At 41.4% G+C, this 22,828-nt stretch overlaps 1 protein-coding gene across 5 annotated transcripts in view; it reads left to right on the plus strand.

The window, feature by feature from the left end:
• The window catches only part of B4GALT6 (beta-1,4-galactosyltransferase 6), a 60,358-nt gene that overhangs the window by 34,512 nt on the left and 3,018 nt on the right, over nucleotides 1–22,828 (plus strand). For 4 of the 5 annotated variants that reach the window (XM_069957663.1, XM_069957664.1, XM_069957665.1 and 1 more), the window contains exons 3-8: nucleotides 4,156–4,269; nucleotides 6,678–6,799; nucleotides 13,430–13,546; nucleotides 17,439–17,626; nucleotides 20,574–20,696; nucleotides 21,992–22,093. In XM_069957663.1, the coding sequence (XP_069813764.1) occupies nucleotides 4,156–4,269; nucleotides 6,678–6,799; nucleotides 13,430–13,546; nucleotides 17,439–17,626; nucleotides 20,574–20,696; nucleotides 21,992–22,093 (766 nt within the window). Of the gene's footprint in view, nucleotides 1–4,155; nucleotides 4,270–6,677; nucleotides 6,800–11,061; nucleotides 11,127–13,429; nucleotides 13,547–17,438; nucleotides 17,627–20,573; nucleotides 20,697–21,991; nucleotides 22,094–22,828 lie in introns of those variants that run through there. The other variant, XM_069957667.1, reaches the window with a different exon arrangement.

Here is a 22,828-nt window from a genome sequence, read left to right on the forward strand (position 1 = left end):
TCGCTCAGGATAGGCTGGAGGCCGCGCTGTCAGATAAGGGTGCTGACAGATTTCACTGTGAATGGGATTCTGCAGCTTGCAATGTACAGTCATACAAAAAAACACAGAAACCAATTAAGCGTTATAAAAAGATAAAAAAGCATATTAAATGCATTCCAGTAAAAAAAGCTTTTAAATGTTACTTTCCACTCATTTTATGACTGACTGGTTACATGTACCTGGCCATTCCGCATAGTTGCTACAGCATCTTTATGATCTAACACGATCACTACAGAGGGCAGATCATCCACTGATCTCCCATGCTATACTCCATTTCAGCCTAATGGACACCAGGGAAATTGCATCCTACCTATTGTATTCAGAGTGGCTCAGGATAGCCAGAAATTTGTCAATGCAGCATAAAGGCCCTATTATGCAACTGCATCAGCCTTACTTGGCCCAGTACCAGCCGTTCAGGCCAATAATCATTTTGTGTAATAGTGCATGCTGAAGGGCAACTATCAGCCGACATGCGCGCGATGACCGCTGAACGTGGTCTTTTAACATGCTGAAAGATCCCGATCATGTCTCTGACGGTCTGCTGCTCGTCGCTCCGTGTAACAGCTGACCGTAACAATCTAAATTCCTGCCCCTTCTGCTCCTCCCACTTGCTATCTGTGCGTGTAATAGCACAGGCATCGAACGGGGAACAATATGGAAGCGAGCACTGAACTGACAGGTCAGCACTTTCTTCCCAGCTTGTATTGTGCCATGTAATACAGCCTTTACTTACTTACTATCTATGCAGACGAGGGACTTGCTTGGCTGTTCCTCTATCTCTCACTGACCATACATAAGTGGCCATGTCTTTGGTAGAAGTAGGAACCAGTAGCCCATGTTCTCAAAATCTGGTCAGAAGTCCAACTCTTTAGATGTTTATGGCTTTTTATGGTGAAAACCCCTTCAGGCTCAGATACTCTTTTGGTCTGTAGTTTAGCACCACAAGAACGAGGAGGAGACACTGGGTATTGTCAGCTGTCTATGTGAGTGACACTCTGTACTTTATAGTTAGTAGCCCCATCCAAGCACCTGTATATGTGCTGACAACTTTTCCCCTGTATCATGAGTAGAAAAGGCTCAACTAGGGATAAGGAGTTTATTTACTGGGGGTCCCATACACATTCCTGGTATAGAATATAGATAAAGCACATCCTATAAAGAATTACAATTTCACTGACTTATTACAAAAACCCGAGTCTCTATGCCCTGTAGAGGGTCGTTCCTAGCTCACGCTGGGTATTCTAGCCTGTCCGTCTTCACTTGAAGCTATTCATGTGAATCACCGACATGTGATATCTCCTTCCTAGCATCTGTTGCATAGGAAATGTATGGCCAGATGGAGCCTTCGTAGCTGTTATGGGCTGGGGGTTTCTGAAGGTGAACATGTCATTGAGCTGATCACTTTAGCATAAAAACCTATGGTCGCGGTGAGACAACAAGCTTTACCAAATAAATGACAGTCATGTACAATGAATCTGGAATGAGTAATACTGGGAGTTCCTTTGGCTATAGCTTTCTGTGCAATTTATTTCTTGGAAAATAAATGAATGTGTATCACGGATGGAACTGTGGTCATGCCTTTAAGGTGAAATTTTCTGGCTGTATGCCCTCTCACAAAAGACACATTCGGCTAGAAATGAAAGCGAACTTGTCAGGACTCCCATGCTGCTCCATTTCAGGAGGAATACTGCTATGTCATTTCTGATCTGTGGTGCAGTATAACCCTTTAGTGACTGTATTCATCTGCATTGTTGTCAGTCAGCTTTGTGGAAGCTCAGATGAGAGTTCTGCTGGTAGAGCTGCACGTCTGACAACAAGGCGACGAGAAATTGTAGTCTGTTTCCAAGGCAACCAGGATAATTCTCAAACACATCTCACAATAGGTTCAAAATAGTAATCACTATCAAAATGTTCTCCCATAGAATTCCCCTCTAGTCTATTGTTTCCTATGGACCATTTTTGCTGTAAAGCATATCTCTAAATGCTGTTAGGCAAGATGGAAGTATAAAAAGGGATAAAAAAAATATTTACCAGCGAATAGAAAGAAATAGATGATCTAGTGTAAAGCTGAATATTCCTGTTGTTGCTGCCGCCTTCTCTATATAATAATTTTTCACATGTTTGTTCATCACCGGACTGTTATATCTGGTAGCTACAAGATTTGTCGCTGCTGAATGGACTTTGAGGCTGTTAATGTCCATCTTGGCCTCATATAGCGGTAGTTACAATGTACATTAAATTGACATTTTGATAAAAATGAAGTTAATATTTATCACATAGCAAGCCTATGAAAAGTTTTCACCCTCTTGGACTTTGTCATGTTTTATAGCGTGATAACATTAAATCATAATAGTTCCAAAGGGTATAGGCACCTTTGTTGTGGAAATAATGATTTTTAGATATGCATCTGTGTCCTCTGCGTAAATCAAGTTGCACCAGTCCGGGCTGCTTTCTGCATTGATTCCTTTATCATTTTTGGCCTAATGCTGCAGGTAATGAGTTTAGTGGGTGTTTCCTGTGATGTATGGGTTCTCTGCAACCCCCTGCGCGAGAAGCTGGGGGCCACATACAGCATGCAGGTTTCACTGCTGCTCCATTCACTTTGGGTGACACAAATCGGTTACTTATCACTAACAAGATAAATGATACATTTTGGATATCCCCATTATTATTAAAGGGGTAGTGCGGCACTAAACATTTATTCACTAAATACCACACATTACAAAGTTATACAACTTTGTAGTGTGTGTTATTTAAGTGAATGGCCCCCTTCCCGTGTTCCCCCCACCCCGGAAGTGTGGTGCATTATACTCACCGCATTACTGTCGACCCTGGACGCCATCTTGGGACAATGACGTCGTCTTCAGGACGCCGACCGGACCGCTCCAGCCGTCCCTCATGCCGCCCCCCTCCAGCGCATCATCAGCTGCTCAGCCACGATTGGCTGAGCATAACTATGGCTGGCATGAGGGACGGCTGGAAAGGTCTGACCCCTGAAGACAACATCATTGTCCCAAGATAGCGGCGAGTATACTGCACCACACTTTGGGGGGGGGGGGGGGGGACACAGGAAGGGGGCCATTCACCTAAATAACACCCATTACAAAGTTCTATAACTTTGTAATGTGTGTTATTTAGTGAATAAATGTCTAACACCACACTACCCCTTTAAGTAGCAATATAACAGTGGACGCTTTACCATCCCCATTCTGTATTTTTCAGAATTCAGGGGATGTAGTTGAAATAGTTAAAATATTCACCTTTTTCTCTGTGCACCCACATTATTCTACAGTTTTTTTTTCTTCTAGTTTGCAGATGGTTACCATCTTAGAGATTGCTGCAATCCATTAACAAATCTTTCATTTCGGTATTGTCTTCCTGGATTTTCTGGCACTATGTTTAAGCCTTTTCACTAATGCGTATAGCTGTGTGATGTGAATTTGTAAGAATAATGACACTACGTAAAGTGCTGGTGATGGTACATAAAGTAGCATTATAAATAAATGCGGGATAACCGGAATAGACCCCAGCTGTAGCACATGCTTGAGGATAGTCAGAGGATGATTTTTCAAACAATAGTGAAAATATTATGTGTTATAGTGGTATACCTTTCTTTTAAGATGATGGCATATCTCTAGGATATGCCATAGTGCTGTGATCAGTAGGGGTCAAATCTCTTTGACCTCCCCCACCGTTTCTACCAGTGTGGATTCATTATGTTTTCCCTGCATACTGGTACTAAATGGTACTAAATCCGCTCTGCAGCCCCTTGATTCTCAGTAATGATGAGGGTCCCAGAATTCCTAGTGATATGCCATTTATAAGGGTCCTTATAGATGGGCAAACTAGAGCCTAATACAAGCAAACACTGATCTAGTCCCATGTCGTGGTTGTATAAACTATTGTAGTCACTGTTGAATCAAACAACTTCCTGATTTTGCACGTAATTGTTGACATATCAGCTTGGATGGTAATTGTATTCAATAGGTTCACTCTGCCCTCTATGTTGGTTAGCGCTACATTTCCCATTCATTTCCATTAATGTCATCTATCTGAACATTGAAAAATCTTAACAATGATTCAGCAAGGTGTTTTTTTTTTTTTTCCCCCTTACAGATTATCCAGATGGTGGTAACTCTACAGATTTCACTGCACAGTCAACCATGTATCTGCCAGAAAACTTCACAATCTCTCCACACCTTCCGTGCCCAGAGAAGCTGCCTTTTATGCGTAAGTATTCTGATGCCCTCAGTAGCCATATACATCCTCTTGCTCTTTAGAGCACGGTAGTGAATTGACTCCACCCAGTAACCGGGGGGCCAGTATGCCAGGGAAGGTTGCAGTCACCAAAGCTGTGCAATAAGCTGGGCCCCTATACATTAGCAGCATAGACTACAGGCCCCATCAAATCCACAGTGTGTGAATGCAGTATAAGGCACTCAGGGTTGTTAAGTTCTTATTGCTGACTGCAAAAAGTTGTCCAGGAACCCAGATTCACCTGGCCAGTTCTTAAAGGTGTAGTCCCGTCTTAACATCCTGTAGCCATGGCGTAAATTATGTGATTTGACTACTCCTTTAAAGGTAGGTAAAATGGTTATGTATCACCAGCTCAATGTTAAATAATATGACGGCCTCGCGTTTACTCTGTGGATCCTGGATTTTGTCTTATTAAGTTTACTCCCAGTTTAAGCCTTTGTGTTCTTAAAGGAGCATTATGCTTTAAATTGTATAGTCATTAAAGTAAAGCCTTTAATAGGAACTTGGCATGTTCAGCAGGCACCATGTTTTAAAGCAAAATTTGGTGAGCACATTTCTAGTTTTTGTGGGAAAGGAGTCAGTATAACTTTAATGTATTCATTTAAATCTAGGCTTAGGAGTCCAGTGGGCGGTCCTGATTGGTGACTGGGCTCCAGAATGAGCACAGGTTTACATAAGAATAGAAATCTTAAACTTATGCCCCTGAGGAGACAGTTCTCAGTTTTGTTCAGTTTTCCATTGTTCAATGTTTCCATCAAAATAGCCGCATAGAGCTTGTTTTTTGTAGAATGAACTACACCTTGTAATAGCGCCCCTCATGTTACCATGGAATGTTCTGTTAAACAAAAACAAAAGTAATTGAGGGTGAGAGAGACAAAAAAAATGCATGTTACCAAGGGGTTAAAGGGAATCTGACAATTGTTTCCATGCATGAGTCCTATAGAATAAAGTAAGGCCTCATTCACACACTCCTTTACTGCATCTGAATGGCATAGTATGCATTAGATCCAATAAAGTGAGGATATTGATAAGGTCAGAATAGCTTTGCACAGTAATACCCGCTGGCTGTTCATATAATTATAGGCAGGCACCCAACATATATTTAGTGTCCCTTTATTAGCTGGCTTTACGTAAGTGGTAAAGATTGTTACGACTGTCTTTAAAGCTACAGAGATATTTTCCAGGGATTTAACATCAGTGCTCTCTAGTATCTCCACCAGGTAACATGTAGATGGGGTAGCAGCAGCGTGTTGTGGCCCCTCACTGCCGGGCCCTACATGGCTGTGCTGCTCTTTTCTATGCTGCTGCAACTCAGCATTCATTCTGCTGGTACTGAGCTGGTTAAGTTGCCCCTGAAATATCCTTTAAGTTATACATTCTGATAGTGAATGTACAATCAGGTACATTAGCTTTAAGTTTTGCATACCAATAAAACGGCGTCGGCCGCCTCCAGTGCTTCAGCCGCAGCCGGTGCCCGTTAATAGACCTCCGCCGTGCGCCGAATGTACCTGATGGTACATTTGCTTTACAAAGCCTTAAAGTGTTAAAAGAAAAAACTCTAGGTAGGCAACTGTATACTACTGTATATACCAATATACATTCTTCCTCTTGTTATACGGGTATCATAAAGGTATCTGCTGTGGTAGCAATTTTTTTTTCTCCATGTACTGATGTTTGCGTTCTGTCCTGACCATTCCAGGTTCAGTGACCTGAGAAATTCTCACATTTAGTTTTTTTATAGCAAAACTTTTTTTTTTTTTTTTTTTTTTTTTTTTCTCCAAGGTTCCTCGTAATTTAGTTTTTCTCCAGAGGGTATACTTCCTCCTTCCCTGTACTAGCCAATATAAAGGGGTTGTCCCACCGTTAAGTGTCTTGTTCATTGCATAGATTATAAGACAGGAACAATGTTTGCCCTTTCCCTGCTGTAATAAAACGCCCCAGTGAATAGTTATGGCATCTTATTTTTGCGCCACCTGTGTTCAGTGTGTAGAGCAAAGTTCATGTTCTTCTACAGCAGTTCCCTTTATATACTTCTGTCATTTTATTTGCACCTTTTATAAACTGGAGCCTAAGCAGGGACAACCAGGGAGGGATGTATTGAGGGTCCTGCTTCTATCTCCCATCCATCCCATCTTATATTCAGACTGTTCTAATATAACCTGTGTCTTCTGATATATATCACAATAGCTGCAGGGAGTTTGTTTCCTGCTTCTTCTCCTCTTCATTGTCAAGATCACTCCCACTAATAAAAGTATATATGACTCCTTTACAAACTCACTGAAGGTGAACCTCCTCTTTATGAACATACGCCCATACTATAAAAGTAATATAAATTCTAATGAATTATAAGGCTCAATAACTGGACTTGTTCCTTACTGCAGGTGGACCTACTGATATCAATATGAGCGAGATCACTTTAGAAGAAATTCACCAGCAATTTTCCGACATGGATATTGGGCCAGGAGGGCACTGGAAACCTACAGATTGCACTCCGCGCTGGAAGGTGAGATTGCTGTAACTGCTCGTCATTCCTCAACATGAGGTTTGCAGCAACAAAGAGTCTTTTGAATTGGTAACTACGCAAATAAGCAAATTACAGTGGAACGCGAACAACTAAGTACATGTTGTCACATTGCCCACCCACACAAGGCTTAGACGTAAGCAGTCTCTTTACTTTATGACAGCAAAAGTGTACTGAAAAGAGTGGTAATATGTCAAACATATACAAAATCCCGATACGTGAAAAAAAATTGGCAAAATAAGTCGGAGGGTGGGGAGGTTTTTTGGAAAATAATAAACCATGTTAACTTACACATCCTTATGCCTCGTAGCGCCGCTCCAGGGTCTTGTTCCCACGTATCTGGCCGAGTGATTGCCCGCTCAGCCAATCAGTGACTAGGGATGGAAACCGCCCCAGTCACTGACTGGCTGAGCGGCAACCGCTCAGCCGGGGTGTTGCAGCTAAGAAAGCAAGACGTACCCGGTTTCCAGCTGCAAATGACATCTAGCGGCGGTGAATGGGACCATGGAATGGTGCAAAGGAGGCACGGGCATGGGTGGCTTTACTCGTTTATTATTTTCTCACCACCCCCTGCCTGCTGATTTTTAGTTTGGTGGGACTTCTCTTTTAAGATCAAGGGGAAAGTACACAGCATTCCAAGTGCCACTTACAGATTATTGCTAGGGTCCTGTCTGATCGTAGTAGGCAATACTCTCTCTCACTCTTTCATCACACTTCTGGATATATTGCATCTCTATTCCAAATTTCTTACCAATTTATTTTTAAAGAGGATGTACCACCAGGTACATCCTCTTTAACATGAAGCCACGGATCGAACGGCGCCGACACGGGGAAGCCAGTGCCGCAGTCAGTTTTCTGGACCGAGACCCGGTCCCCGTGCACTGCGCCGTTCTATGTATCGGAACCTGCCGGTGCTCAAGCACTGGAGGTAGGCCGGCCCGCCCTCAGTGGGAGGGAATTCCCTCCCCTCTATGACGCAGCTCCATTCTTTCTAAGGGAGCCGCGTCATGGAGGGGAGGGAATTCCCTCCCACTGGGGGCGGGCTGGCCTACCTCCAGTGCTTGAGCACCGGCAGGTTCCGATGCATAGAACGGTGCCGTGCACGGGAACCGGGCCTCGGCGCCGTTCGATCCATGGCTTCAGGTTAAAGAAGATGTACCTGGTGGTACATCCTCTTTAAATATGCGGAGAGGAAATCTTGCAAATGTAGTGTGAATACAGAGGTTTTCCCTAACTCACAGCAGGTGCCCTCTGGTGCCATCTGTCATCCGCTCATCACCTGTAACACAAGCTGATCGTTCAAACCTAGCAACCCCTTTAAATTGAAATATTAAGTTTACCAACAGGAGGATGGCACCCAATGTGACATCTCATCTTACAAATCTGAATATTGTTATATAGTATATTTTGTTAGACATTTTTATAGTATTTCTTCTTGTCTGCTTTAGGATGCGTTCGCACGTACAGTATCCGCAGCAGATTTGATGCTGTGTTCAGTCATTTAGTTACATTGATATCTGTAGCACCAAATCTACGCCATTAAAATCTGCTGCGGATCCTGTACATGTAAATGCACCCTAAAGCAGAACCTGGATGTATAGTAATATGTATATAATGAAGTATACATACCATTATGTGTTATCGAAGCCTGACAGGTATGATAAGTCAGTCTGTTATCACTGATTGGGTACAGTTATTTTGGTAACTCCCATATATTCTTTGTATGTGTTCAGCTCTCTTTGTATTTCGCTCTCACTTGCAGTTTATAAAGCAGGTGTGTAATGCCATTAGACAAGTTTCGATTGGTTTCTTAGCTTATCGTGCTTGTAGTCGGCCATTTTTGACATTGCGATTGCAGGCTTTCAGGCATGACAATAGTTGTTGAACTTGGAGTTAGATCTCCGAGTCCTTGTGTGTAAAGGTAAATTATTCAACCCACTCATATAGACTCATATGTAGCCACTCAAGTTTTGCTTTTTTCTAAACCAATATGTGGTCGTACAAGAGTAAAAAGAATTCAAAAATTGCTTTACCTTGGAACAAACCTTTTTTTACCTTGATTATTTTCATATTATATAATCTTAATGGTCATATGTATCCTTTGAAGCATCCGGTTTGCCTTCAACCTTTTTTCCCTTCCAATACTTGTACACATGAACCTGAGGTTGAGGAGAAAAGAATGTGCTACTCACAGCTAAAGCCTCTCCCTGCGGCTCAGATCATAATAGAAGACCAGGCAGAATAAGAGAGAACCCTTCTTTTGCAGCCAGGGCAGATCTGGCACAGTATCTGTAATAGTGATACCGAAGCTTGACATTCCAAATTATGTCTGTAGCCCATAGAAAACCAACTTAACGTGACCCTGTCACCCCCCTTTTTGCATTCTGACTCCTACAAAAATTTAAAGAGTAAATTTAACAGTTTTCACACTGTATTTTGTTCAAGTAAAAAGTGATCTTGTATCATCTGCAGATTGAGTGGGCAGGGCTTCGCGGAAACTGCACCACTTAGCCCTGCCCACCGCACCACCCTAGGCCCCTCCCCTCCATAACGGCATTGGTCTTCGACGCCCATTGGTATGGGCCAACCTATGTGCCAATGACGTCACAGAGGGGCGGGGCTACGGTGGGGCCGTTGCCATGAAGCTCCCCCCCACTTAGCACAATCTGCATAAATGATAAAAGATCGCTTTTTACTTGAACAAGCACCATGACGTATGATATAAGGTAAGGTATGAAAACTGCTAAATTTACCCTTTACATCTATGATGAGAAGTCAGAATGCAAAAAGGGGGTGACAGTGTTACTTTATACCTTAAGAAGCACTGCTTTTTTTATTTTCCCATGTAAAGCTACTTCACCTTTTGTATATCTGCAATGCCATCTATTTCATCCCAGCTCAGCTGCATGCACACATTTTATTACTCCTGACTTTCTTTTCCTGTGATTGTATAAATCCAGTAATTTACAGGATAGAAGGTGAGGCAGGACTTGAAGGCAGTAATGAGACCTGGCCTTCTTTGTCCCTGGAAAGTCAGAGGCATGGAATATGTAGGCAGCCGTAGGAAATCTTATCAAAGGGGAAATAGGAGTCAAGATGGCAGACAACTCATCCACGCCACATCAACTAAAATAGATGTACACCAATCTGTACATTATTATTATTGTTATTAATAATAATAAACAATAATAATAATACTTTATACTGCTATATATATATACTTCTGCTTTAGGATGCTTTCACACACCGGATCTGCAGCGGATTTTACAGTGCGGATTTAATGCTGTGTTCATTCATTTAGTCCGCTGCGGATCCGGTAGGTGTGAAGGCACCCTTAACGTAAGTAAGTTTGCAAAACTTAGCATATTCACCAGTAACATTACCACCTATTGAAATTTTGGATGCAATTTGTGGCTTTCTGCAGACAGTACAAAGATCCTGACAATATAGGTTTTCCTTATGAGAGAAGTTGTGTTGCTCCTGCTACAAACTCTTGTATGTTGACGTGGCCGGTTAATGTGACTGTATGTTGTTGTCTATGTGTAATGCCCAGTCACTGCATTTCTGATCTCCCATACAAGTCTTGTATTACAAGTAGCCAGATTTAGCATTGATGTTTATTCTTGCACTGTGCAATTTATGAGAGTAAATTGCCTTTACACAATTTGCCATTTATCTGTCATATTCCCCTCTAATAATCCAGGGAAGGTTTTAGTATAAGCATTTGATCCGTCTTTGCTTTAATCTGATTTTTGATGTCACAGTCATGGTCATAAAATGGATTATTGAAGACGCAGATCTGTGTTTTGTGGCTTTTACGGCTGGCGTTTAATGACTATTACTTTGCGGTTTCGGCTGTAGGAAAAAACGGTCATATTCTTTTTATCCTGCGCAAAGTGTGAATGTTAATCTGGGTCCTGGGAGACAATAATCCTTGAATTATGGAGATTTTAGTTCTAAAAAAGGCTTTCCACGAACATTAAATGGGTTGTCAGCGTTAGCAAACATTTACTATACAGCTGCGGTCATAAAGAAAAAAAATAAACATCCTATGCTTACCTGTCCATGGTCCCCTGATGTCTTGCTGGCGGTATCTCTGGTGTCCCCTGCTGACTGCGCACACTTCCCTCATTTCTGAGATGCACTCATCTCGGGAGTGACAGTTCGCTCAGCCAATCACTGACTGAGACCGGACTACACCACAGCATGTGATTGGCTAAGCAGGCTGCCACTACTGAGAAGTCCATCTTTGGAAGTGAAGCGTTTGCAGTCAGCGGGGGACACCAGAGACACTGGGAAGCGTGGACAGGTAAGCATAAGGCTTTTATTATTTTCTATATGACTGAAGCTTTATAGGAAGGATGAGCTAACGCCGGACGAACCTCTCTTGTATATTTTTTTAATGATGAATAAAAAGTAAAAGGCATGGTCTATACCGCAGGTGTCAAACTCTGGACCTCCAGCTGTTGCAAAACCACAATTCCCATCATATCTGGACAGCCAAATATGAAGCTTTGGTTATCCAGGTATGATGGGAATTGTGGTCAGGGAGTTTGACCATGAAAAAAAGCATTCCATTTTTTCTCAGTTCACTGACAATTTTATCTTGGTCTGACTAGACTGAGACTGGTTGCTAAGGATGCCTTGCCTAGTATTTTCATAGCAACAAGTTGGCACAGTGTTTGTGGTAGTGAAAAGGAAGATCACTGGTTAAAGTCTGATTGTTATGACAGACTATAAAAAATAAAGACACTGGGGGAGATTTATCGAGCATTTTTACAGTATGGATGATTATTGTTGCCCATAGCAACCAATCACAGCTCAGCTTGCATTTTTTAAGCTCATGACGAGCTGTCATTAGTTGCTATGGGCAATAAAGACCATCCTTACTAAATCTCCCCCTGTGTATTGTGTTAAAACTTGGTAGAAAATATTGTCATGGTTTTGAATAAACATTGTTTGTTTTTTGTTTTTTTTTCTCAGCACATATCATATAGTCCCGCAGAAGATACATGTGTTTGTAACCGGATGTAACAGTCTATAGAGCCTTGCATATAAATGAAAGCGTACCTGCCACAGCTGTCTATACTTCTGTGTGCAGACGCAGCTGCTGGCAGGAGTTTGGATGCTTTGGAAATCTCCTAAGTACCTATGAGTTCCGTGCATGAGCCCTATTCATCTTGATAGGGCTCTTGCGCAGAATTTGCAGACACTTAGGACGTATCCTTGGTAATATGAACCTCCACCAGAAGCTAAGTAGAGTAACCTGTTACAGGGTTTGCTTAAATTCAATCTTATGTGTATGGGGGCAGCCTTGCAGAGCCCCAACTTCTTAGGGTCCTTTTTCACAACTTCATTCGTCAGAGGCCACAAACGAGTGCTGATCGTTGTATCGTTCATGCAGCCCTGGAAACTGACAGCACAGATATTTATGTATCTGTGCTGCCAGTTTCTAGATTATCTGTAGTGTGTATACTTACCATATGATGTAACCCTGACAAATCCCAGTAGAATCAGTGCAGTCAGTCGCTTTTTTTTTTGTTCCCTTTGATTAAGCATGAAAACAGAACTGCAGATGTGAACAGAGCCTAATTCATTTCACCAGACAAAATGTTGCCTGTAGCCTTCCTTGTGCTTGATAGCTTCTTTCCTATTTCTGCATGTGCAGAGCAGGTGTCTACATGGAAGAGTGATGAGTCCTCCTTCAAAGGCACAGGAGTTAAATACTTTAACATATGCCCACTGCAGTGCTCAGCTGCTACCCAAATACTGGCCATGTGGCTGTGTGCATACAGTTACTAAAAACATTTAAGTGGTCGGGATTAAAAAAACATGGCTTTTCGTCTCCAAAAATAGCACCCCACCTGTGGTCAGGTTGTGGGCGGTATTACAACTCTGCTCCATTCACTTTAAAGGAACTGTGAGGATAGGTGTGGCACTGTTCTAAAAGAAAGCAGCTATGTTTTGTGTTTCTAGTCCTGGACAACCCCTATAAGTAAAACTTTTTAATACCACAGCGATTTTTCTATTGATTGCTAATAAAATGTGGTCTGATTGTTAGATGTAAGTCACGACTATAGACAAACTCTATTTATCTGAATTAATAGCCTAGTTATATTTACCCTTCACTGTGGGTGTTTACTCAGTGTGCTAGTTTTTCTGTTATTAGTACATAAGTTACATTTGTGAATTAAATAAGGCAGACCACACTTCCTGGTTGTATTTCCTGGTCAAGCTATTGCTCGGTATTACAATTTCCAGAATTCATTGCTTTCCCTCGCCTCTTTATCACAGTCCTCGCATCCTGCCTACTCCCTCAATAAAGATAGATAGATATCGTTCACACAGGAAATCATTAAGCTGAGTTTTAGGCTTTAAAGGGAAGGTTCATTGAAATGTCAGATGATGTCATCAGCGGGGGCCTGTGCTTTGTGATATCCTGACTACATATACCTGTAAAGAGAGCAATGTCTACATAACATATCTAATAAGTTACAATTAAACATTTTTTTTTCCATTAATTTGTGCAGTAATCATGATTTTTGTAGTGTATTGATGTAAAGCCTTCATACAGTTTGTTCTCTAACCCTTGTACCTTTCTTACTGTTACAGGTGGCAATTCTTATTCCATTCCGCAATCGCCATGAACACCTGCCCATCTTCTTCAGGCATCTGATCCCTATGCTGCAGAGGCAGCGCTTAGAGTTCTCCTTCTATGTCATTGAGCAGGTAAGCTTCATGATGGGTAATTTCAGTGAACTATTTAACATTATATGGTGGCTTTTAAAGGGGTACTCCGGAGGAAAAAAAGTTAAACAAATTTGTAACTTCTATTTAAATAGCGAATTTACAGTAATAAGGAAGCAAAGCGCTTTGTTATCCCTGCAATCCGCTCATCAGCTGACTGCCTTATAACTCACTGGCCCTGGATGCTGGGAAAAGTTGGATCCAGTTCTGGGAGACGTTACCCCGGGCTTGATCTATCTTTTCCCAGCATCCAGGGAGGAGCGGCATTGAGCTATGAGGCAGCAGGCTGATGACTGGATTGCAGAGATAACAATGCGCTTTGCTTCCTTATTACTGTATATTTGCTCATATCTAATCTTAAGTCTTCCAGTGCTTATCAGCTGCTGTAGGCCCTGCTGGTAGTGGTCTTTCCAGGCTTACACTGTGCTCTCTACTGCAACTTCTGTCTGGGACAAGAAAAGTACAGGACACTTCTGTTATGGAAAGAAGTGGTTGCAGAGAGCAATATTTCAATCTGGAAATAGTTCACCACTTCCTGCAGAGCATACAACAGATGTGAAGTACTGGAAGGCTTGACATTTTTAATTAAAAGTGAAATGCAAATCTTTATAACTTTCTGACACTATCGGAGTACTCCTTTAAGTTAACTGATATAAACCCCAGGGGAGGAGACTGATTTCTCAGGCAATGCTCTGTTAAATATTTCATATTTGAAAACGTTTAAGGCAAGTCATCTATGTGAGTCACATGTATGTGAATAAAAAGATACAATTATTGACTCTACATAGGTAATATATAGGCTTGGCTAGGATAGAAGCTGATAAACTGACTATAAAGCGCTGTCGTCACTATGCTGGTGTGTGAGCACGAGGTGTGATTTACAAGTACATAAGGCTGGACCTGTTCTCGAGAATCGTGTGTCTAGATAGACGTATAGATAAGGAATCTATTTACTGCACTGCTGCTGAGGTCATGAAATCCTCAGGTGATTATTATGTAAGAGCTGCACATATAGGGCAAGGAGGCACAAGTCGTGATAGCAGCAATGATAAAAAATACTGACTTGACGTATTTACTGGCAGTATGGCCTAATTCTCCAGCCCACAGTGGTGTATTGTAGGTGTGGCACTATACTGTCTACAGGAGATACTGGAACCACTATATTAGTTAATACACAGTAACATCTGAAACAGAGACCACATAGAAATCTCGGTCTTGTGGGTCACATGGTGAGGGGTGTGGCTTAAAAGGAAAGGGTGTGGCCTTAAAAATGCAACTCCCACAGACATTAAAGTGTTGGATAAGGTCCTCAACCCCAGTTCTAGTTACTTATTAAGTGCATGGAGGGGGCTGCAGATTTCATTAGTGGGGTCTTTGGGAGAGTTGTAATGTATATTGTAGGAAACAAGTTCTCAGCAGTTTGGAAGGAGATGTCCTTTAATCTGGTGGTGTTGTGACAGCGTGATTCACATCTCCATTGTTAGGGACTCTCTTGCTCGGTCTTCCTGGTCTCATTCCTTCCTTGTAACCATTCCGTCTATAGATAGATGTATAGATATACACTGACATTTTTGTCATTTGTTTTGCATAAGTTCTGAGCAGGCAGTGGAGGGAGAGCTGGAAATGATGGCATACAGGTGAAATCTGCACAAGAGAACCTGCTCCCAATGCTCATTGTAGACTGGTTTATGCTGAAAGACAAGTTCTTGGTGCCGCACTTCCAGTCTGAGGTTTCAGCCCTCTAGGGGACTTGCTCAAGTTTACAGTAAAAAAAAAAAAAAAAAAAAAAAAAGTGTTACGCTGGGTTCACACTATGTTTTTGCAATCCATTCTTTCCATCCATTTTTTTTGCAAAAAAACGATGCCTTTGTGTGCATCCGTTTTTTGATCCATTTTTTTCTATTGACTTCCATTATTTAAAAATAACAAACAAAAAAAGAAAAGGATCCTTTTTTTTTTTTTTTTTTTTTACAGACACAAAAATGAGTGACTACATTTTTGTGTACATAAAAAGAAAACTGATTTTTTTTTTTATAATTGAAGTCAATGGAAAAACTGATCAAAACCAATCAAAAAAAAAAAAAAAAACATAGTGTGAACCCAGCCTTAGTTCTCATACTAACCGAGCCATTGTCACACGTGTGCCTGTGAGGAGACTGTGCGTAACTAACCAGTACAGAAAAACACCTTCAGGTGGGAAATCCATCACATCACTACCAGTAATAGCTAGTAAAGGTTCCTCTTCCGCAACCCTGATTGACCAACAACTTCTCTGTTTCTGCAGCTTTATTATTTAGGCTTGATAGAAAGGCTTGATCGACAGCCCAGGGGTCCTCTCTAGGTTGCAGCAGCAGCTGACTGTCATCAGTCCATCACAAGGAAGCCCTTTACCCCCAGTGACCCATGGCTTTATTTGCCGGAGCCGGATGTCCATTGTATTGGTGATCATTAGGGTTAGCCATAGTCCTTCAGGACAGTTCTGGCTCTTGTTGACTTGAAATAAGCTCCCCGGCATCTCTAGCCTGATATGCAGCACCAATATACACCGCTGCTGTACACAGTGTATGCACTTACGTACAGGCTGCAGTCCGATAGCTCCTAGGCACACACATCGTTTACATACACAACTAAGGCAAATGTCATGGAAAACCATCTTCTGTGTTGGTGGGAGTAAACCTATACAGATGAGAACCTATATGACCAATAGCCCCTGTGACTGGTAGGTACTAAACTGACCTACTGCCCATATGTAGGATCTCGGTCTTAGCTGTTGGATTCTTTGTAAACGCAAAAAAATTTTTTCCTCCCATTCTTTGACTGACGTTTTTGTTCGTAGTGCTATCTACTGGTAGAAATGTTAAAATGCCAAATACTGAATAGGTTTCTATTAGACTACCTCACTCTTACCGTAATCCTGTTAGCAGAAGCAGAGATGTTGCCCGGAGAGGAATGTAGCCTTTCTCTACTAATTGTCCAATACACCTCAGTATAATTTCCAACATGCCATATATTGGCCCCTAAATGTAATAAAATTACATTTTGTTTTTATGGGAACATTAACATATACAGGAACTGCTGCAGATTTTGATACAGAAAATAAATGCAGGCCCTGCAGGTGTGATTGTGTCCTTAAGCAGAAAAAAAAATCTATAATTAACTTTTCTTATGTCATGTTTGCATTGTAATTGGTAAGGACTTTCCGCTGATACTTTGAGTGACTTTATACATTCCAGTCTATTGACTCTCCCTAAGTCCCATGACCCGGCTCATTGCTTTCTTGCCCTCTGGGCAGCACCAGGGTGTGTCACACGTCAAGATGACCAGTCCTGATGCCTCTTCCTGTTCTAGAGCTAAAACAGGAAGAGTCACCTAATGCTGGAAGGAGTGACATCTGAGCCCTCTCTGCTGGGAGGGTGCCATGTGTGCATACCGGTGGGGTGGGGTTGTGTGTGCTCAGGCAGCCGGCAGCTTCCACCAGTGAAACACTTAAAAGGAAGGGAAAATTTCGGATTATTTTGGCATTTACTCCTGCTTACTGGTCACTGTGCTGATTGTTCCATGTAAAGGGGTTTCTTCTGTCATTTAATTTACTTTTTTTTTCTTTTTACAGATGAAAAAAAAAGTAAATATATTCAATAGTTAATATTGTATAGTGTAATGGCAAAAAAAAAAAAAAAAAAAAAAGCGAGATTGGTGCTATAAATGGGCAGGTATTGGTTCTATAAAGGCACAGAGTGTCCATATAGACAAACAACGGCTTTATTTCAGATAAGGTGTGAGTAAAATTGGTGGAAACGTACTTAAATGGCCGCCATGACTAAGTGGTGATGACTCTTTCTATGTATTCCCCTTTCACCGTATTGTTTGCTTGCAGGCTGGTACTCAGACATTTAATCGAGCCATGTTGTTTAATGTCGGGTTCAAAGAAGCCATGAAGGATCGAAAGTGGGATTGCGTCATTTTCCATGATGTGGATCACATTCCTGAAAACGATAGAAATTACTATGGATGTGGGGAAATGCCACGTCACTTTGCTACAAAACTTGACAAGTATATGTACATGTAAGTAGTTTTTTTTTTTTTTTTATACTTCATCAAGGCTCTAGGCGTATTATGATTGGGCCCAGTGTTTAAAGTATATATCTGGAGTATACATACCTCCAGTGAAAGGCTCAGCTGTATACAGGTGTTTAGGTCTTAGATCTTAAGCACCTATGTTTAAGGATGCTTTTGTATATAATAACAGTCTACAATGCCATGCAGAGCAAAGAAAAGCTTTACCAATGTGTATGGGCCCCACATACACCACAGAGGCACTCTCCTGACACCCAGATGAATGACACCCTATGGATGTGTTTGGCATATGCAGCAGCCGTAGGACTTTAAAGCGTTCCTGTCATTAGAACAGACTTCTGACATGTAATAACCACTCATCAGAAGTTTGCATCAGTGGGGACCGGTGGGGGTACCAGACGTTTTCATCAATTGCAACATTGGCATTGAGAGCGGAGATAAAGGGGCAAAGCACATGCTGCTAAGCACCTCTGCCCCTTTGTTCATGTGATCGGGGGGATCTCAGCACGTGGACACCCAAAAATACACACTTGTAGCTATAACATGTCAGAAGTTTGTTCTAATGACAGGTACGCTTTAACATGATGTGAACCGAGCCTAATAATCATCCACTGACAAGGACTGTTTGCCTTTCAGCAGTCTGTGTGTCCTGTGCGGTGGCCGTTACGTTTTTGTTAATCATGTTGTTCATTCATTACTTCTTGGATCCTGGCTCATACAAATCTAAGGCCCCCTCCACATCGTGTATAGGAGATCTTTTCTTCCTTGCGTCTGTTTAGATGAGATGGATGACTCCTTTGTGTCTCAATCCTTTCTTCCTTTTTATCTAAAAAGACTTGCTTGACAGCTGTGTACACAGAAACGTGTACAGTGCACGGCAGATAGTTTGTATAATGTATATTATAGGCAAGCCTAATAGTCAATGGTGTTTTCTTTAAAGGGGTAGTTCAGCAGAAAAAAAAATCTTTCTAATCTACTGGTATTAGAAAGTGCCAGATATTTGTAGTTTACTTCTAGTTAAAAAGTGTGACTCCTTCAATACTTATCAGCTGCTGTATGTCCTGTCCTGCTCTGTGATAATTCAATAAGATGACCAGCATGGAGGAACATGTGACCATGCACCACCCCTAGTGTCCTCCATAGGCATATACAGGTTCAGTGGTGGACACTGGGGGTGGGTCATGGTCACATGCTCCTCCATGTCGTTCATGTTATGGACAGACTCACCACAGAGCAGGGCAGCCCATCCTGGGGGAGGGGAGTCTGATTTTACCTCTATGAGGTACACAGGGAGCTGCTGTTAGTATATACAGTGAGTACACTTAATAATATTATACACTGAACTATTTAACTATATTGTGGCCAACCTCCTTAAGACTGCCATATGCCTGTAATAACTCTCGGTAATTCGTCTGACAGCTGTCACTCCCAATCTCCCCACACACATGAAGTGGAGATGAGTAGAGAGAGCTGAATGTTCATATGTCCTCAGTAGAAAGAGGAGGAGTAAGTTGCTGCCAGAGAGCTGTGGTAGTGGCTTATCACTCTGAAAACAAATGGGGTCAGGCAATTGAAATCCAACATGCTCGACCTTTCTCTCCTCCATCTTCGTCGGTCAGTTGGATGGTCCTACTGACTTTAGCTAAAAGTCAGCTGTACCCTCTGACTTCTGCGGGTTCAGCAAATGCTCTGAAGTATATGGTGGCCTCCTAACTCTTCCCTGAGAGATAACGGAGAAGAGAAGGTTTGGACATATTGTATTTCAACTGTCTGAACCTTTTGTTCTCTGTGAGATGAGCCACCATCAGAGCTGTCGGTCAGCAGCTTACAACACATGTTTGGCTAACAGAAATTGAGCATTTAGTTAACTACACTGCAACCAGGTCCCAGAATGACTGCCACTTTATGCAGCAATGAAGAACATGTAGTATCTCCAAAGCATTGGTTGCTGCCTGAGAACCTGGAATATGAATAGCCTCAAAAAAGACCTAAAAGCAACTGAAAATGCAACATTGTTTTTGATGGTTGGCAGCAATGCTGGGAGATATGTTTTACATCTTAAGACCAAAAACCTGAACCTTTTACTTAGGAATCATTGGTTCCAAAGGGAAGTTTCAACCAAAAGTAAACCTTGCCATATATCCTGTTGAGGGATTGCTCTACTTAGTATGAAATTATAGCAGGGAAATAAGTGAACTTCATGAAGAGATGATAAATGTAGAGTTACCGTACACACCGGGGTAGGGAAGGCAGCAAGCTGTGATGAAAGCACGACGGGGGATCCGCTCTCAGAGGGCGAGTCCTAACGTATGTGACTGTATTTAGACGCCGCTTTTGTTCTTATCTGGAAGGTAAAGAGCACAGCTATAAATAATGGATAAATCAGAAACTGCTACATTGTAGACCGCTATATCATTCACACCATGATGCTATAAAGGCAATTGTAAGATGTTATTTCTACAGTCTGGGATGTGACTTAGTAGATATTGAGGACTTGTTTTGTTAGGCCTCATACACATCATGTTTTCAGGTTTCGTCTCCAGTATGTCAGGTATTCCAACATGTACAGTGGCATACTCCTTCTGTTGACTTAAATAGATGGAATGTAGTCATTACTGGACCACTTCAGTCTGTTTCCTAGACATATACAGCCTAAGGCCACAGTCTAAGAATTACACAATTGTGATTAAATCTGGGCCAATATTTTACATGTCTGTTTCCCTAGTCATCAGGTATAGTTTCATATTGATATACGTTTGTCTTTTATTTCCTTATGGGCCTTCCTTTTCACGTGATGGTAAGCCGTTACTACTTGGTAAAGAGTCTATTAGCTGGGATATTTGGTAAAGTTAGATGATTACTAAATATAGGCAAGATGGTCATGTGTGTTCTGTGTACTGCTAAGTGACACGGCTCACCTCCTTATGTCTTTTAGTCTACCATACAACGAGTTCTTTGGTGGTGTGAGTGGTCTGACTGTGGAGCAGTTCAGAAAGATCAATGGATTTCCAAATGCATTCTGGGGCTGGGGAGGTGAAGATGACGATTTGTGGAACAGGTGAGTAGACTTCTATAAGGACACTGGTTCATGGCCCTCCTACAATGTGTCACTGACAGAAACAACTACATGGTACAATTGCATTTTACTTTTAGGTTATGTTCACACTACATAAGTTTCGTAATAATCACGGCTGTTGCCGATTTGCAACAAAGGCCGTGATTACTACGGAACTTACATAGTGCTGCTGCCATCTATGGAATTCTGGCCAGAGTGTATACACATGTTATACACTCCGGCCGGGATCCTTAGCGGCGCCGCAAAAAAACTGACTTGTCAGTTCACACGGCTGGTGTCTTACAAAATGGGAACATGGCCTTAATCCTTATGTATTATAGATATGCCAGTCACTCACACTATGCAGCATTGGAACAGAACCATGTATTACTCATCCTATAATTAAACTTACAACATCTTGTATTTTATTTAAGGCACATATAGTGATATTATCTCTTTGCAAGTTATAACAGTACCCAAAATGGCCTTGTCGGGCTACAGGCAAGTTCAGACACTCGACCTTTGCCAATTATTGGATCAGTGGCCTACTCCAAAAGGCAGCTGCTATAGTTAAAATTCCCAGTAGCTCTGCAGGATTATTTTTGGTGCTTATTTTATTGTAACAGGAAGTGGTTTTGCTATTAGTAAAGTATAAAGTTGCGGAAAATGTTTTTCCTTTAAAAATTGTAGTCAAGCTTGACAATTGACCCTGCTGTGAGAACCACAGTTGCGTTATTTACACTTTATTTGTTAAAAAAAATAAATTAGAATAGCGTATGTGTCTGATATATGTATCTCTCTCTCTCTCTCATATATATATATATATATATATATATATATATATATATATATATATATATATATATATATATATGTGTCTTAAATTGTCCTTAAAATATTAGCATACAGGAATTCCCTTTAACCTTTAATATGCCTCCTGATGCAGTAAAAACTAATTGCATACTCCGCTTCTTGATCCTCTTCCTCTGCCAGTCCGAAGCCTTTCAGTCCCTGCTTCTACTCTCTTCCAATGATGTTTTATGTAGGCGGTATGTTTATATGTGCCCCATCTCTGCTGTACAAATGTCATTGGAAGCAGGAAGACAAGGATAGCTGCAGGGACCAGAAGACTTCACAATTGCAGCCACTGGGGATCAGGGGACGCGGGTATCCAATTTTTTTCTTTACAGCATTGGGAGGCATGTAGCAAAAAATATGTGCTCCTTAAAGTGACACAAGACAGCTGATTTATGGACAGATCAATTAATTTGTCTATTTATTTGTATTTATGAATTCAGGGTACATTATGCTGGCTTCAATGTCTCTAGACCAGATGGAGACCTTGGGAAATACAAGTCAATTCCTCATCATCATAGAGGAGAAGTGCAGTTCTTAGGCCGGTAAGTATCATTAAACTTATTTTTCTATTTTAATAGGTAAAAATTCTGTGCGTATTTTATAAAGTCACAGTTTGTGGGTACTAAGGCCTCCTGTGCTCTCCATTGGCACTGATCAGGCCTCTAGTACAGAGAAGCAGAGGGCCTATACTCAGAGAGGCACCTTTTTGTAAAACATACCCTCCGTTCCTCCAAGGTGCAGTGCATTAGTTTAGTAGTTAACTATAATTATGAAAGGTCTATGAATACTTTGCCCTTTCTGACCAAAGTGTCCCTTATATTTATATAGATATCTTTATATTGGTTGGAGCTCAGTTTTTCTGATACAGATATAGTATAAGTTCATTTGCTACCTGCCGTCTGCACCAGCTGAAGCTAAAGAACGTGCCGTTTATTTATTGAACATAATGACTAAATCGTAGCGACTAATTCCACTTTTAGAAGCCAGAATATCCATTTTGAGTTTGTATATCCCTAGAATTCAGAACTTAGTTCTAGAGAGCTAAAGCTACAAGCCCTATAAAGATATGTAATGACTTCTATCAGTACACAGGTACGTCAGCATGATGTTGGCCAGTCAGATAGAGATCCTATTTTACATATAGGAGTTGTTGCTCTTTTCAACCCAATCTGTAATTTGGCACCCACCATCATAGCACTTTTATAAGTCTATAAAAGCACTATCCGTTTTTATTTACTCTTGACTCTCTTGTCTAAGCGAACTCATGCACACTGATG

Source organism: Dendropsophus ebraccatus, chromosome 2, assembly GCF_027789765.1.
Source record: "Dendropsophus ebraccatus isolate aDenEbr1 chromosome 2, aDenEbr1.pat, whole genome shotgun sequence".
Classification (NCBI taxonomy): domain Eukaryota; kingdom Metazoa; phylum Chordata; class Amphibia; order Anura; family Hylidae; genus Dendropsophus; species Dendropsophus ebraccatus.